Here is a 17,923-nt window from a genome sequence, read left to right as displayed (position 1 = left end):
ATCGTGTTGTGCAGCTCGACCACTGTGCTAAATGGGATAGATTTTGATCAGACCCCAGAGCTCAAGATTGGGCATCCATGAGGCACTTGGGCGATCAGCAGCGACAGAACTGTACTCAACTACAATCTTTAACCTCATGCATATCCACCACTCTACCATTACAATCAAGGTGGGATCATCCGCGGTGCAATGAAGAATCCAGGGTGGCATGCGAGGAACAACATCAGGCATGTCTTAAAATGAAGTGTGAAGCTGGTGAAGCTATAACACAGGACTACCTTGCATGCCAAACAGCATAAGCAGCAAGTAATAAAGAGAGCTCAGCAATTCCACAACCAATGGGTCAGATCTAAATTCGGCAGTCCTGCCATATCCAGGCGCGAATGGTGGTGGACAATTAAATAAAAAGGCAAGTTCCACAAATATCCCCATCCTCTATGATGGGGGAGCCCAGCACATCAGTGCAAATGATAAGGCTAAAGCATTCACAACAATCTTCATCCAAAAGTGCCAAATGATCTATTCCGTCCACCCCTGGAGTTTCCCAGCATCACAGATGTCGGTCTTCATCCAATTCGATTCACTCCACGTGATATCAAGAAAAGGCTGAAGTTGTGGATACTGCAAAGGCTATGGGCCCCGACAATATTCCAGCAATAGTCCTGAAGACCTGTGCTCCAGAACGTGCCACGTCCCAGGTCAAGCTGTTCCAGTACATCTACAACACTGGCATCTAGCCCACGGCCACTACCTCGTGGAAGGACAAGGACAACAGATACATGGGAACATCACCTGGAAATTCCCTCCAAGTCACTCAGCATCCTAACGTGGAAAGATATCGCCGTCCCGTCACTGTCGCTGGGTCAAAATCCTGGAATTCCCTCCCTGACAGCTCTGTGAGACTGCAGCAGTTCACAAAGACTATCAGCGGCAGCTTATCAAGGGCATTAAGAAAGGACAATAAATGCTGGCTTAGACAGCAGAGCTCACACCCCTTGAATGAATTTTTAAAAATTGAGTCATATTATTGTGTGTTCAAGTCTCACTCTAAGATTTGGCCACAATGAGCCTGATGTCCCAGTGGGCTATTTTAGGAAGATATGTCAAAGCGGTTCTGTTTTTGGGGAGGTGTTAAAACAAAAAGCCCCTGGGTGGGATTCTCCCTTCGCCAATGCCAAAATCAAGTTCAGCGATCAGCCGGAGAATACCCGTTTCTGACCAGATCAGGTTGCCACAGTCGGGGGAGAGCCGATCCGCGGGCAGGGGGGCCTTTGTCAGGGGCTGGGGGCAGTGTTCGGGGGTGGTCCAGGGCACTCGAGCCAGCCAAAGGTGGGGCACTATTTTGGAGGCCAGGTGCGCGAGCGGCCGGCGCCATGTTACCCGCGTGGCCGCTGCAAGCCGCCGCCGTGCGTATGCGTGGCCACGGACCCGGCAATCCTCCGGGCCGTATCGGCAGCTCGAGCCAGGTGCTCTACGCTGCCTTGCTGCTAACTCCCAGCCAAACAGAGGACGGTGGCCATTTTACGCCTGGAGATGGGGTCAGCACGGTGCTGCCAATTTTGGTGGCTGGCCATTGCCCACCCATCCAGCATCCTCATTACATTGCACCTCTTGTGTGCATTTTCCTGCAAAGAAAGTGTCTATGCAATCAAAAGTAATTCATTGGCTGTGAAGCACTTTGTACGTGAGAAGCATGATTTGAATGCAACTTTATATCCTCAGGAAGCATGAGCTGGCCAGTGTCAGAGGTTACTAGTGACTTCGCCTATAATGTGCTCCTTTGGAATAATTGTCCTCACAGTTTCTTCTGATCTGTCAATCATTTGCAGAAAGCTACCATTGAAGGAAGGCAACGCCAAGGAAGCTTTGAGTCCGGAGAACATAGAAGAGGCGGTGCCCAACGATGTCATCCAACCAAAAGAAGACAGCAGCAAAGCATAATGGGAAGAACTCTGTCAAAGGAACGTCCGAAACACGGATACCCTTGCAACCAATACTTGTGGGGAACAGAAATACATATTTGTGAGGCTGAGGCATTAGAATGGCTTTGGAAACTTTCATAAGTTGCATTATCAGTCATACAAGAAGTCGAAATTTGTCCTCATTTTTCTGGAAGGATTTTTGAAAAAGAAAATTTCTGTCTTAATTATTTTTTTTTCCCCTTTTGCCATTCAGAAAATGAAGAAGTGTAACATGTAAATGATATTGTGAAGTAAAAGTTAGAAACAATCTTTATATTGCTCTCTCTCTCTCCATATATATATATATATATTATATATATACAGCGGACAAAACGGTCAAGCTGTTGTTTCCCAGTTGGTGTATCATGACGTTTTATTTGTTCTGAAGAATGCAATTATGTTCCTTGTGCAATTCATTCTTATTCCAATGGGTGGCAATGAAGAGGAAAAAGGAAGTGACTATGGATTCATTGTGGTTTTAAGCAACTCGAGGTGGATTGGCTTTGAGATGGTTAGCGGCAGAAGCTACTGTTTAGATTTCAAATATCACACGTTTGCGTCTTGACATTTTTCCCCTTGAAGTTAATCCCCGCCACCCTTCCCAACAAAGATTATAAGATATTTAATGCGACTAATGTACTTTCGTTCGACTACATTTCATATTGTGGGAATGCCATCGCAGTAATAACTTGTTTTGATGCCCACGCACATGCAGATCAAAGAGGACGTTTAATTCCCATCTGTCGACTGAAGCTTCCGTCGCAACGCATTGGATAACCCAGGTGACCCACTGTTATTTAGCCCACACAAAGAATGCCATTCGCTTGACGTACCCAGAGAGGGTCATTGGCTTGACCAGAATAGAATACTATTGACTATTAAAGCACAGTCAGGAAGAAGCCTTGCAGCGTTAGCTTGTTCAGCAACTCCCATGTTTCAGGCTGTCGATACTTCTAGTGGGTCCCCATGTCTTATGAATGCTCGCTGCCAGAAGTGCAGTTAAGCCTGACCTTTGCCTAGTCAAGTTGATATGAGGTTGTTAAGAGGGTAGAGTGAAGGCGAGCAGATTTCCCTAAGATTTGAAGATTTTGTTTGACTTCTGTCAAGCTAATGCCAGCTCATTCTTCCAGGTAGTCTGTGCCATTGAAAGGAATAAAGCGTCATTCACTAATGATTGATAGCAGGGACTTTTTCACAAAGAGGCGTGGACCAAACAGAATTCCAGTGCCCAAGCTGACTTTTCCCATAAACTTGCTTCCCATTTTTTCTTTTGGGAAGGTGTGTTGATGGCTGGTGCAGGAAAAGTCCACTTGAGTAGCCGTGATGTTCAACTGAGGACACCATGTGTGGTTTGGTTGTCTCCATCGGTCAGTACTGATAACGAGAGGCACTTAACCATAAGTCTCGTCTGTCTATCTAATCTTAAACTATTGCTCCCCTCGATTTATTATCCTGAGGTTGCTGAGTTATTTTTGGGGAACAGCTTCTTTACAACCAGTCATCTTACAGCACAGAAGGAGGTCATTAGATCCATTGGCAGAATTTTGGAAGAGCCATTCAATTAATTCAACGGTCCTATTGCTTCCCCATAGCCCTGTGATTTTTTTTTTTCTTTTCAAATATTTACCTAATTTCAATTTGAAAGTTAGTGTTGAATCTGCATCCACCATTCTTTCAGGCATCATATTCCAGATCACGACAACTCATCAGACCAAAAATACCTCCATATTTCAATCATATTTTGCCCCCTGTATGCAATACTCGGCACTTGTCATCATTGAAGTTCAGCACGCTGACAGTTCGCTCCATAGCCAGTTTTGTCCACCTCGATGTGAAACCCCTGAGCTGGCTCCTCTGGTTTCACGGGTCCTTTCCGAGGTCACCACGATTCGTGTGTGAGCCTTGATAGTGAGTGCCAGTATATTATTCAGCCATGGGCATCATGGAACAATGACAGGCCTCTGCTGACATCCACACATGAACACTTTCAGTGCGAAGTTGGTGGATAACAATCATGTTGGGTATGTTGAGCTTTGAGGGAGTTCTGCTTTATTCACCATAATGCTACTGGGCTCCAAGGGTTAAATTACAAAGTGAGAGTACACAAATTACGAAGTGAGAGTAGGGGCTGTTTAGCACAGGGCTAACTCGCTGGCTTTGAAAGCAGACCAAGGCAGGCCAGCAGCACCGTTCAATCCCCGTAACAGCCTCCCCGAACAGGCGCCGCTGGAATGTGGCGACTAGGGGCTTTTCACAGTAACTTCATTTGAAGCCTACTTGTGACAATAAGTGATTTTCATTTCATTTCAAACTAGGGTTACATTCACTCAAAGTCAGAACATTTAGGAGTGATTTGACCAAAGTTTTCAAGGTATTAAGGTGCACAGATAGGGTGGATAGGGAGAAATGTTCTCCTCTGGTTGGTGAGTATATGACTAGAATGTACAGTCTAAACATTAGACCTCGGCCTTTCAGATGCTAAATTAGGAAATGCTTCGACACTCAAAGGATGATAATGTTTCGAAAATCCTTCCGCGAGTGGCTGTTGATTCTGTGTCAGTTGTTAATTTGAAATCTGCAACTTATAGATTCTTGAGCTCGCCTTAATAATGATAACCATGCGGGGCAGCACGGTGGCGCAGTGGGTTAGCCCTGCTGCCTCACGGCGCCGAGGTACTTGGTTCGATCCCGGTTCTGGGTCACTGTCCATGTGGAGTTTGCACATTCTCCCCGTGTTTGCGTGGATTTCACCCCCACAACCCAAAGATGTGCAGGCTGACGGCACTTTTACCTCAAGGGCAATTAGGGATGGGGAACAAATGCTAGCCTAGCCAGCGACCCTCACACCCCATGAATGAATAAAAAGAACAAAGTGATATGGAATAATGTTGCACATAGTGGTTACACTACTGGATCGTAGTCCAGATGCATTATCTCATGATACAGAGACAGCGCAGTCATTTAAATACAGTTCATTAAATTAATCTGAAACAAAAAACCTAACATCAATCATGGTGACCATGTAAATACTGGATTGTTGCAAAAACCCATCCGTTTCACTAATGTGTTTGAGGGAGAGAAATCTGTTGCCTGTACTCAGTCTGGCTCATATGCAACTACCGCAATATGATTGACTCTTAAATGCTGTTCCAAATGGCTGTGCAAGCCCCTCAGTTGTACTCAAGAAGGCAGATCACCACCTCCTTCTCAAGGACAATTAGGGATGGACTGACGCCATGAATGAATAAAAGAAAAAGTGGGTAGATGGAGCTAGCTGATAGATCAGTTGTGGTGGAGGAACAGGCTCTAAATGGCCTCTTCCTGATTCTATATTCCTATATTACTATCAGGAATCTCTTCCTATATTCCTATCAGGAGCAAGAACCTTGGTTGATCGCTCCCTCACGGGACCATGTGGAAGTTGTGTTGTCGAAGCCACCCCATTTGAAATCAGCAGTGGACTCAAGATATCCCCCCCAGTTTAAGTCATCTATTGTTTGCAGAAATAATCAGGAGGAAATGCTTCCTAAAATGTCTGGAGGTCAAGAATACATGGAATTTTAACAACTTAAGTAGGACATTCAGGCCCTTGAGATGTGTTGCCTCAAACACAATTCTTTGAATGGATTCTAACAAGAGCGCTATATAACAAAACATCCGCCTCTTTGAATTCCAACCAGGTGTGATAATGGCCAAAACCTGATTTGTAGTGCTAATTCGTAGAAGCACAGGAAAGTCCAAGGACTAGATTTCACAGCCCAGCCCGCCGCTGAAATTGTCCAGTTCCTCCGAAAGCCATTGGACTTTGGCCAGGTTGCCGAATCTCCTGTGACGGGTCCCACCACGAGAGGACCAGGAAATCCTGGCTCGAAGTTCGCTTTCTGGTTTGTGGTCACTGAGCTATCTCACCTGCCGCATTAGATAGGACGTTACATCTGCCCTCAATATTTATGAGTTAGCGAGGTTTGCGTAGCCTATGGCTGGGGGCAACTAAGCCAGAAGTCGTGCCCTTCCTATTTTTCAGTGACTCCTGGAATGAATTCTGGGTGAACATAGGTCCAAGCTCAGCAGTGATGTCCTGAACAGCTAACACACATCTGATGGCCCAGATTTTTGCCATGGCGGAGAGACAGAAATGACAGTCAAGCCCAGAAATTCTCAGTCCTGCCTCTGGACATGGCATTTCCTATTTTCACAGAGGGGGGTCTGGAGTCATGCATGCACCATGTATGGAGGCAGTGGGCCATTCAAATCACCAGCTGCCTCAACCAAAGTGGGCTTTTGATAGGCCAGGAAAGTGAAACCCGAAGTGTGCAGATTAGACCAGGTAACAGCTGGTCTGAACTTGGTGGATTTGTTTGGATTACCCCTTTAGATGTGACCTGGGAAACCTTTCAGAGAGGTAAGGCACCCTTTGGAATTGTTAATTGTAAACATGGTTGTTAAAAGTAAACATGAATGTGCGTAGAATATGCATAACGCATTGGCACTGCCAAACTGTCAATGAACTGCTAAACTGTCAAAGAACCATTAACACTATCACAAAACTGTCAAAGGATACTAGGTAAGTTGATGGGGTGTGTAATGGCAGAGAGTAGTTGGTGGATGGCATTTGTTGGCACTAAATCGGCATAGGGGCCAAATATGGCCATAGGGGTGTGGGTGAAGAGGGGGCCTGATTCATGGGGCCATGGAAGGTGGCTAGAGGGCATGGGATGAAAAATGGGATATTAATCTCCATTGGGGTGGAAGGGGTCATGAGGTGCCATAGGTTATCTTGGATGGTCTCACCAAGAACCTATATATAAGTACAAAGATGCATTTTCTCTTATATTCTTGTAATAAAGGCCAACATTCCATTTCCTTTCATTGTATTTGTGTGTTAACCTCTTGTCGTCCATGTACAAGAGTACCCAGGTCCACCTGGATATGCCGTACTCAATCCCCTCAGTTAAGCGGCTGGTGTTGATTAATAGTAGCCAATATTCAAACATTCAATGATCCTCGTGGGACCCTACCAATTACAAGCTAAAAAATACCTATATATTCATACTCTGTTTTCTTTCAATTAATCAATTCTCAATCCATCCTAATATATTATCCCCTATCCCAACAGACCTAATTTTGTATAATAACTTCTTCTGTGGATTGGATTGGATTGGATTTGTTTATTGTCACGTGTACCGAGGTACAGTGAAAAGTATTTTTCTGCGAGCAGCTCAACAGATCATTAAGTACATGAGAAGAAAAGGGAATAAAAGAAAATACATAATAGGGCAACACAACATATACAATGTAACTACATAAGCACCGGCATCGGATGAAGCATACAGGGTGTAGTGTTAATGAAGTCAGTCCATAAGAGGGTCATTTAGGAGTCTGGTAACAGTGAGGAAGAAGCTGTTTTTGAGTCTGTTCGTGCGTGTTCTCAGACTTCTGTATCTCCTGCCCGATGGAAGAAGTTGAAAGAGTGAGTAAGCTGGGTGGGAGGGATCTTTGATTATACTGCCCACTTTCCCCAGGCAGCGGGAGGTGTAGATGGAGTCAATGGATGGGAGGCAGGTTTGTGGCACCATATCAAATTAAAATCCAAATGCACTGCATCTACTGGTTCTCCCTCATCTACTCCGCTGGTTACAACTTTTAATAGGTTTGTCAAACATCATAAAAAAACTTCATAAATCTGTGTTGACTCGGTCTAACCATATTATGATTTTCTAAGTGCCCCTTTACCATATTCATAATATTCACATTCATCATAATAAATGCCTGCATTTTCCCTATTACTGATGTCAGGTTAACTGGCCTATATAATCTGCGTCGCGGCTCACCAAGTCTCCTTCCAAACCCGTGACCTCTAACACATAGAAGGACAAGGGCAGCAGATGCTGCTACCTGCAAGTTTCCCTCCAAGTCACCCACCATCCTGACTTGGAACTGCATCGTCGTTCCCTCACTGTCGCTGGGTCAAAATCCTGGAACTGCCTCCCTAACAGCACTGTTCTTACACCACATAGACTGCAGCAGTTCCACGCCAACACTTCTCAAGGGCAATTATGGGTGGGCAATAAATGCTGGCCCAGCCAGCGACACCCACACCCCATGAAGCAATGGCAAAATAAACCACAACCAGGTTACATTTGCTACCTTCCAATCCATGGGGTGTGTTCGCCACTCTAGAGAATTCTGGAAGATCAAACCCAGTGCTTTGACTGCCTGACCAGTTGCCTCTTTTAAAACCTAGCTTGCAGACCATCACGTCCAGGGCAATTTAAGACTTTTCGTGCCATTTATTTATCTTCTACAGTTTCTTATTCTCATTGCTCCCTTAATTCCCCACCACTTCTGAAATGGTTTTATTTCTTCTGCTGTGAAGACATGCAAAGTACTAACATTGATTCAGCAGAGGTGTTGAGGGTTAAAGGACTAATTGGGTAGATAGACTGAGTTAAGGTACAGGTTAGCTATTAACTGACCAAATTTTGGAACAGGCTCAAACGGCTGAATGGCCTCCTCCTGTTCCTGTGTTGCTATGATCCTTCCTAGGTTCTGGGTCCTGAATACTGATCCTATTTGGTAGCACAGTGTAGCACAGTAGCTTCACAGCTCCAGGGTCCCAGGTTCGATTCCCGGCTTGGGTCACTGTATGTGCAGAGTCTGCACGTTCTCCCAATGTGTGCGTGGGCTTCCTCCGGGTGCTCCGGTTTCCTCCCACAATCCAAAGATGTGCAGGTTAGGTGGATTGGACATGACAAATTGCCCCTAGTGTCTAAAAAGGTTAGGTGGGGTTACTGGGTACGGGGATAGGGTGGAAGCATGAGCTTAATAGGGTGCTCCTTCCAAGGGCTGGTGCAGACTCAATGGGCTGAATGGCCTCCTGCTGCACTGTAAATTCTATGATGATTCTATTCTAATTTTCAGATACAATTCTTATTTTTTTTGCCATGGAATGAACAAAAGTATTTACGTTGTTATGAACACTTTAATGTTCGAAATTCATTATAATGGTCATAAATGTACACCCTATAGCAAAGGTGTATGCTAACCCTTTATTACAGCACAGTCTTCTGAACCAGTTCTACTCAAAGAGAATCTCCAGCTGCAGAATATTGAACTTGAGCTTGTAAGTACACTAGCGAAGTGTTATGTGGCACAGTTTCCTGTGCCCAAACACTAACGTCTGTGTGGGCAGCAGGTTGGAAGGTTATTTGGTTTAACCATTAAACCAGCGCCATGGCTTGCGCTATGATGAATGCCAAGCTGAGTTGGGCAACTGGTGACCATTAGCGAGTATTAATTATGTCTTCTTTGTCCTGAATCCTGAATCATGTACAATGTTGGAAACAGCCCCTTAACTACATTAACTATTATTCAACGTCATTTGGGACAGTAAGAGCCTTACAACACCAGGTTAAAGTTCAACAGGTTTGTTTCGAATCACTAGCTTTCGGAGCACAGCTCCTTCCTCAGGTGAATGAAGAGGTGGGTTCCTCTTCGGGTAAGCGTTCTCCAGGGCAGCCTTCAGGACGCGCAACATTGCAGAATCACCAAGCAGAAACTTAAGCCAAGTTCCGCACGCATGAGTACGGCCTCAACCGGGACCTTGGATTCATGTCGCTTTCCGTTCACCCCCCACCAACTGGCCTGGGCTTGCAAAATCCTACCAACTGCCCTGGCTTGAGCCAATTCATGCCTCTTTAACCTGTGATTCTCCCTCTCTCCAGTCGCACCGTCTGGACCTGTAAAGACTTAATTACCTGCAAAGACTCTCATTCAAAGTGTCATCTTGTATCATTGACTTTGTCAATTTAGGTGTTTGTGGAACTCACCTCTTCACTCACCCGATGAAGGAGCTGCGCACCGAAAGCTAGTGATTCAAGATAAACCTGCTGGACTTTAACCTGCAGTTGTGAGACTCTTAATAATAATAATAACTGCTTATTGTCACAAGTAGGCTTCAATGAAGTTATTGTGAAAAGCCCCTAGTCGCCACATTCCGGCACCTGTTTGGGGAGGCTGGTACGGGAATTGAACCCGCGCTGCTGGATTTGTTCTGCATTACAAGCCAGCTATTTGGCCCACTGTACTAAACCAGCCCCTACTGTTCCCACCCCAGTCCAACGCCAGCAATTCCACATCATCTTTTGGTGCAGCTGCATATCAGCACATGGTGAAACAGCGAGAACCTTTTACTCTTGCCAATGAGTTAGATGCACCTCAATGAGAAGTCAGTGCACCTTCGGCAATTGTAAACTATGCCATGTATTCCAACATGAACAGCAATATCCATGGAGCTCTTTATTTTTCTGAGAATTATTTTTGAATGATTAACATTTTACCAGCATTTCTTTTTGGAATTGATACCAGCAGACAAGTGTTATTCTGGTATTTATCCTCCCGGAATCCCAGAAAAACCTAATGATTAATGCCGATGCTGTCCTCTTTCTCCTCATACCCAACACCATTTTGGCCATTATGTTCCTCGTTTGTCTGAGGTTCAACTCTTCCACGATGCCCTGGGGAGGAGCATACAGTAGCAAAAATGCCTAACACCAAGTCCATAAACAATTCTGGTCCCGTTCTGGTCGCCTCATTATAGGAAGGATGTGGATGCTTTGGAGAGGGTACAGAGGAGATTTACCAGGATGCTGCCTGGACTGGAGGGCATGTCTTATGATGAAAGGTTGAGGAAGCTAGGGCTTTTCTCACTGGAGCGAAGAAGGAAGTGAGGTGACTTGATAGAGGTGTACAAGGTGATGAGAGGCATGGATAGAGTGAATAGCCAGAGACTTTTCCCCAGCGTGGAAATGGCTGTCATGAGGGGACATAATTTTAAGGTGATTGGAAGAAGGTATAGGGGGGATGTCAGAGGTAGGTTCTTTACACAGAGAGTGGTGGGTGTGTGGAATGCACTGCCAGCGGAGGTGGTGGAGCCAGCATCATTAGGGGCATTTAAGTGACTCTTAGACAGGCACATGGGCAGCAGTAAATTGAAGGGGTGTAGGTTAGGTTGATCTTAGATTAGGATAAATGGTCGGCACAACATTGTGGGCCGAAGGGCCTATACTGTGCTGTACTGTTCTATGTTCTATGTTCTATGTTCTAATTCTAATTCCATTCTATTAAGTCTCTCACCCTACCCCCCACCTCCCCTCCATTTCAACCCAAAAGTGTGGATGAGATCCAATCAACATTTCTCTCCCCATGGTAATTCAGCTGAGGTCAGCAATTTTGTAAGTGGGAAAACGCGTATGAAAACCCGTATTCAACTGCATTATGGTGCTACCCATGTGCTTAACCCAAAGCCCACTGTTGCCGGTCGTTATAAAGTATGTTCTGTTGATGGGGTGAGGTAAAGTAGGGTGAAAGAAGTCTATGCATATCATGGACCTGTTGGGCTTTACATGTGTTGTAAATTCCATTTATTTCTATCTGAACCTCTTTACGTTCTCACCACTTCGGTATTAATTCATACTTTCTTCAGCATGTTCTTACTGCTATGTTCAAACCCTCCTCTCGACAACAAGCCCACACTCCACCCCTATCCTGTGATCGTTCTCCTTTTTCTACTTAGTAAGTTTGTAGTCATTTTTCTGAGGGATTTGATGAGAGCCTTTCTGTCAAGCAGCCAGCAAGTGAACTGCGTGGTAAGAATTGGATTCTCTCGGAGGCACCAAAGTGGGAGACTGAAGGCAAAAGTTTTTTTTTGGCAATGGTTTTATTCTGCACACCCCACCATCGAATTTCCCCTGATGTTCTGCCTCAACGTTGTGCCTCTGAGCTCTGTCGCAGTGACACAGACTATTGATTCCCTGTGAAATACAGGGATGACGTAAATCCCCCAAACAAATTCATCAGATAATGTGCTCTTGTTTACAAATATGTACAGAGCCATCTGGTAGCTTCTTGTCCAGCTGCCTCGTGGAATAGAAGATTCCAAGCTCCCACCTACATGGTGAGTGTCATATCTTTGTCGTGCCATCTGTGGGAAGCACCGGTTGGATCTTCGATGCTTAACCCTTTGAGAGAAAAAGCAGGGCCAGAAGAATCAGCCCAAAGACGCTCTCACGCATCCCCAACTGTGTTACGTAAAGCCAAACTTGGGGCTGGATTTATGGCCTCCCCCTGCCAGCCCCCCACCCACCCCCCACCCCAGTCCCCCATGCTGTGTTTTTAACAGGGTGGGGCATGTAAAATATGTTAGGTACACAGCCCACCCCCTGTCTGTTTCCCCTAATAGGGGGTCGGGAGTGAGCGAATTAAAGGCCTGAACCCACCTCCATTGTCACAAAACGCTGGACAGTGGCAGGCCGGCCAGAATGTGAAAGCCATTTTCAAGAAGCTTCTTTGAAAAGGTCGGAAGGAAGGAGGGGGTCTCATCAATTGTGGGTGCCAGAACATATAATAATAATCTTTTATTGTGACAAGTCGGCTTCAATGAAGTTACTGTGATATGACTCTAGTTGCCACATTCCGGCACCTGTTCGGGTACACTGAGGGAAAATTCAGAATTCCCACAGCCGGTACGGGAATTGAACCCGCGCTGCTACCCTTGTTCTGCACTACAAGCCAGCTGTCTAGCCCATTGAGCTAAACCAGACCTCGGGGCACCCATCCAAGATGTCACTGCCCCTTTTGTTCCTCTCCACCTTTCCTCCAAAACCCAACATCCCCGCCTCACCTCTCGACCCTCACTAGGCACTGTGGTCCCGCCCTACCCTATATTCCTGGTACTTAACTGTCTCCAGTCAACGTGATCTTCTTCACTACTGAGCCCTGGCACTGTTGGGGCAGCGACAGATGCTGGTCAATCAGATTGTCTACTGTCTTGTCCACAGAAGGGCAGAGGTCCGACCCTCAACCCGATTCCCCTCCCCCCAGAGTGTCCCAGTGTTTTATCGCTGGGGTGGGGAGGGGGAGGGGGGGGCGGGGTGCCTGTCAGGCTTCCGTCTGAGATTGGCTGATCAGAATAATGAAGACCACGAGCTTGAAAAGGATTTTGGTGAGGATGCAACTGGCAGTGCCCCGCCCTCATTATAGCTAGTCTGCCTGGCCTTTTCAACTCAGAATGATATGTGGAGCAGAGCGGAAAGAACCTTAAAAAGGGAAGGTATGTTTAGCACCTTTCAGGACATCCCAAATAATTACTGTCAATTAGATACTTTTTGTAGAACTGGCTGTGGTTATTCATGAAGGCCCCTCGCCTGAGGTGTGGTGACCCTCCGGTTCAATCACCACCAGTCAGCTCTCCCCCCTCAAAGGGGAAAGCAGCCTATGGTCAACTGGGACTATGACGACTTTACCTTACCTTACATTTTGTAGTCACTGTTAAATAATGTGTAACAGCCATGCCCAAGAATGAGCAGAAAAATGTCACTGTCTGTGAGGAGTCTGCACCTTCTCCCAGTGTCTGTGTGGGTTTCCTCCGGGTGCTCCGGTTTCCTCCCACAGTCCAAAGATGTGCAGGTGAGGTGGATTGGCTATGATCAAAAAAGGTTAGGTGGGGTTACAGGGATAGGGTAGAGGCTTGGGCCTGGGGTGGGTGCTCTTTCCAAAGGCCGGTGCAGACTCGATAGGCCGAATGGCCTCCTTCTGCACTGTCAATTCTATGATTCGCTGATGTTGATTGAGGCACAGCTACAGTAACCAGGAAAAACTACTTCCCTTTAATAAGTCTCTATGGGATGTTTTAAATTCATTAGAGAGTACAATTTTGTTTATCATCTCACTTGAAAGGCAGCGCGGCACTTCCTCTGAACCAGCACTGGAGGGTCAGCTAGATTGTTGCACGCAAGTCTCCAGAGTGTGGCTTGAACCTCTAACTTTCTGACTCAGAGGCAAGGGTGCTCTCCATGCTTTTTTAAATCGCTTATTGTCACGAGTAGGCTTCAAATGAAGTTACTGTGAAAAGCCCCTAGTCACCATTCCGGCGCCTGTTCGGGGAGGCTGGTACGGGAATTGAACCATGCTGCTGGTCTGCCTTGGTCTGCTTTCAAAGCCAGCGATTTAGCCCAGTGTGCTAAACCAGCCCTGATACAGACTCCCAAGCCAGGAGGATCCCCGCTGCTTGAGGCCAGCTGGCACTCAAATGCAGGCACATACACCCACTCAGTTGTGTGTGAGATAGTACACACTTGGACACTCCTCTCCTCCACCCACCCCCTCCTTGGAAAATCACAAAAATGATTGAGTTTAGAAAAGGTGTTGGCATTTACATTTTTCCCATGGATGCTTAATTCCTCCTCCTCCCACCAAGCCAGGACAGCCTGAGGTTCGATCTGTAATCAGCTTGACATTGGCAGGTGCCCCGGAGCTGTGCTTGTCATGGCATGCATGCCTAGAGTTACTTTGGTGCCCTCTCCCCTCCATACCACATATCTCGCTTTGGCAGGCACAGTCCTGTCACAGTCATCCGTTACAACCCTTGGCAAAAGAGCCGGAGGCGATGATGAGGAAAATGTTTCTTTGGTGGAGCCCCTCTTGTTATGATTTGAAATGTGGTGCCTGAACTATGGAGGGTGCAGTGCCAGTAATAATTTTCAAGAGGAAGTTGGATATATACTTGAAAGGGAGAAGATCTGGAAGGTTATGGGAAAAAAGCAGGGGGGTGGGAGATAGGCCTTCCATCCAGCCAGTACTGACCGAGGGACCAAAAGGGATCCTTTCCTCCTGTAGCAATCTATGATTCTATGAATTGTGGGGTCGCAGCCCATGGAAGACAGGGCCAATTTGGTCCATTGCGACAAATGCGTTTTGAAGCTGTGTGTTTGGGATCAGGGGGGCTGGGCAGGAAGGGTGGGGGTGGTACGTGACATGGGTAGGTAGGCAAGGGAGTGACAAAAAAAACACGTACAAATATCTTCCAGCACATATCCAAGGACCATGAACCCTTCCAGGTGAAATGCTTTATGTGTACTCTTTCCTGGACCATTCCTGCTCTGTTCGGAGAAACAATAAAACCATCTTATTTCAAAAGAAGCAAATGATTTGTTCCACAGTTGCTTAATCCACCATTTTAATGCTCCTGGCAGCCATCTTATGAGAAGCCTGTTATCATTCCTCTTCATGGTCTTTGCGTACATGTGGTCAGATAGAATTAAAGATCCTCAGCTATAACATTTGACTTATTAATATTTTGTTTCTCTTGAATTTGTGTTTTATTTCTGAAAATGTTTGATTTTTAAAACTTACTGTAAAAAACTGTAAAAAAAAAAAGTCTGTTATACAGATGTAAAGCTTCACTGGGCTTTTTTTTGTTAACTTGTACTCCTGTATTCTTTGTTGTTAATTGCTTTGTGGTGTGGCGGAAGGTTTTTGGTTTGTTTTCACCTGAAAGGGTCGCTCGGGCCTTTAAAGAAGGGAATTCGAGTGAACTCCATTCAGTGCAGTCATTCCTTTCTGTGCATGTTGAATAGCTGTGGGCCTGAACAGAAAGCCTACAGATAAAAACATGAGTTGGGTAAATGCTGCCTGTGACTCTGACTCATTATCCTGAGGGATCATTTCATACTACGAAAAAGAACACAACTTGGAGTAGTTTTACTCATTGTATGCACCATACGCAACTGACAGTGAACTGACAATGTGTTCTGTCTCTGCCCTTCTGATTGTCTTCATTCACTATATTGATGATTCGACTCATTCAGGACGCCTTTCACCTCACGGATAAGAGGGACACTTGGAGGAGGCAAAAAATATACAGGGACCAATGTTGGGACAACCCTTCAACATTCCTGCCCAATTCACCAAACCGATCAGGCAATGCCTCAAAAGATCCTGTTTTTATCATGACGCAACACTCGATTACTATAAGGAGAAGAATTTACAAAGCAATGGGGAAAGAGCAGTGGAGTGGGCTAATTGAATACTTCTTTGAAAGAGCCACAATACGTATGGTGGGCTAAATGGACTGCTTCAGTGTTATATAATTCTATAATTCTCTGGACTTACTATGCCCACTACCCTAATGTATGCCAATGTCAATCAGCATCTAGGAATGTATAAAACTGCACAATACCCTTTCAGCCCACCAGGCTGTTTTCAAAAGTGACAGACCTTTATTACTCAAATTCTTTCACATTTCCCATTTACTCGTTTCATCTATCTTACTCTTTTCTGCTGGACTGCAAGTTCACTCTTTGTGGGCTGTATCTGAATTGAGCCTGGGTAGTTTTGTTCAGCGAGAATGGGGGCGTACATCCCACAGTTATTCCTAGTTGGTAGAGACTGCAGGAAGAAAGGATACATGTGTCAAAGAGCTACCACAGACATGCTGGACCAAATGGCCTCTTTCTCTGTTGTAAGGTTCTAAGAGCAGGAGGTTAGTGGGAGCAGAACACTAAGATTGTACCAAGGTCTGTGACTCATTCAATGAGGAATGGTATTTTGATTGAACAGGTGGCAGGTCTATTTGATCGTCACCTCTTTAGGGGTGGCATGGTGGCACAGTGGTTAGCACTGCTGCCTCACAACACCAGGGACCCAGGTTCAATTCCAGCCTTGGTGACTCTCTGTGTGGAGTTTGCACCTTCTCCCGTGTTTGCGTGGATTTCCTGCGGGTGCTCCGGGTTCCTCCCACAGTGTAAGGATGTGCAGGTTGGGTGGATTGGCCATGCTAAATTGCCCCTTCATGTCCAAAATGTGGGGTCTTGGGGATGGGGCGGGGTTGTGGGCCTCGCTAGGGTGCTCCTTCAGAGGTTGGTGCAGTCGATGGGTCAAATGGCCTCCTTCTGCTAAAGTCAATATTTTCCCGCTTCTGTAATAGCAAGATTCAACATGCTCGTTAAGACAAAATAACTAGACTTTATTTACAAAACGACTGCATGCAGTAATGGCTGAAACTTGAAGTCAGAGAGCAGTCAGTGAAACTTGCTGATTCCTTCTCAAGTCCGCATTTTCGCAGAGAATCAGCTCAATATTTATACATTATCATTATCAAGATTGCGTGACAACAGCATGGTCAGGAATTTGATCGGAAATAGAAACGGAAGCAATGTCATAAAACAGACCTTTTTTGGTCGCATCACTCATACCATTATCTTGTCCTTGGAGGGAACATTGAAAGGTCTGAGTAGAATTATTTCTTCCTGAACTTATCTTGTTTTATTCCTACGGCCCTGGGTTATGACGAGTTAGTTTTATCAGTGGTTGCCGAGGTCCGGTATTTTGGAATGGCTTGACCATCTCTGATCTTTTTCAGACTTCAAGTTATGCAGAGTTGGCCTTATCAGTCTTACAGTCTGAAATGGTTAGGGCAGCATTTCTTACAGGGGTCTGGTGAACTGTGAACATTCTTTCCCTGGGCCTGGTGAGCTGGAGTGAGTAGTTCAGCCTTTCTTACATTGTAGCAAACATTCTGACCAGTCTTCCCATTGACCAGTTTTCCCATCATGCCATTACTTAATTCATACCATATCACACTTCTGCACTATAGGGATTCTATGGTTGACATCACACGGAAGCAACCATGATTGGTCTGATCCAGGCCACATGAAAGGAATGGCCTCACTGGTGGGAGATAACATGCCCCCTTAAAGGGGAAGAGTTCATGCAACAAAAGGAATAACCTCAGTGCTGAGGCCAGCTTCCCCTTTCAGAACATTTAATATTCATTTCTTCTTTCTCTCCAAGATGCAAGTTTTGCTCCTCGGTTGAGGTATTTGTCTTTGGTTTAAAACATATCTTGTTTGAACGTTTTGGAATAAATCCAGTGTACAAAATCTCTTACGAACCGGTATTGTTATGACTTTTACAAGACTTTTAGTAGAGAACTCCCATATTCCTGTCGTTAGACTAAATGTGTGAAAATATGTGCACACTGTTCTGGAGACAATTCAAAAGACATTTATACATTGTTTATTTTGTTGGGTTTGATTTCCAATGTATGTTTGTACACAAAGATGCTGTTGTATGTGTGTCAAAGGAACCTGTGACTGGTCAGTGTACAGGCTGCAGATGTGCGA

The 17,923-nt window shown here is 45.4% G+C and overlaps 1 protein-coding gene across 3 annotated transcripts in view; it reads left to right on the top strand.

Moving 5' to 3' along the window:
- LOC140427663 (neural cell adhesion molecule 2-like) overlaps window positions 1-17,682 on the top strand; it is an 896,208-nt gene extending 878,526 nt beyond the window's left edge. For all 3 annotated transcript variants that reach the window (XM_072513136.1, XM_072513135.1, XM_072513137.1), the window contains one exon: window positions 1,830-17,682. In XM_072513136.1, coding sequence (XP_072369237.1) covers window positions 1,830-1,941 — 112 coding nt within the window. In that variant the 3' untranslated portion in view covers window positions 1,942-17,682. The remainder of the gene's footprint in view (window positions 1-1,829) is intronic.
- Window positions 17,683-17,923: the final 241 nt, after the last annotated feature.

This window comes from Scyliorhinus torazame, chromosome 8 (assembly GCF_047496885.1).
Source record: "Scyliorhinus torazame isolate Kashiwa2021f chromosome 8, sScyTor2.1, whole genome shotgun sequence".
Classification (NCBI taxonomy): Eukaryota; Metazoa; Chordata; class Chondrichthyes; order Carcharhiniformes; family Scyliorhinidae; genus Scyliorhinus; species Scyliorhinus torazame.
The sequence above is the reverse complement of the archived record's forward strand: the minus strand, read 5'-3'. Positions and strand labels throughout refer to the sequence as shown.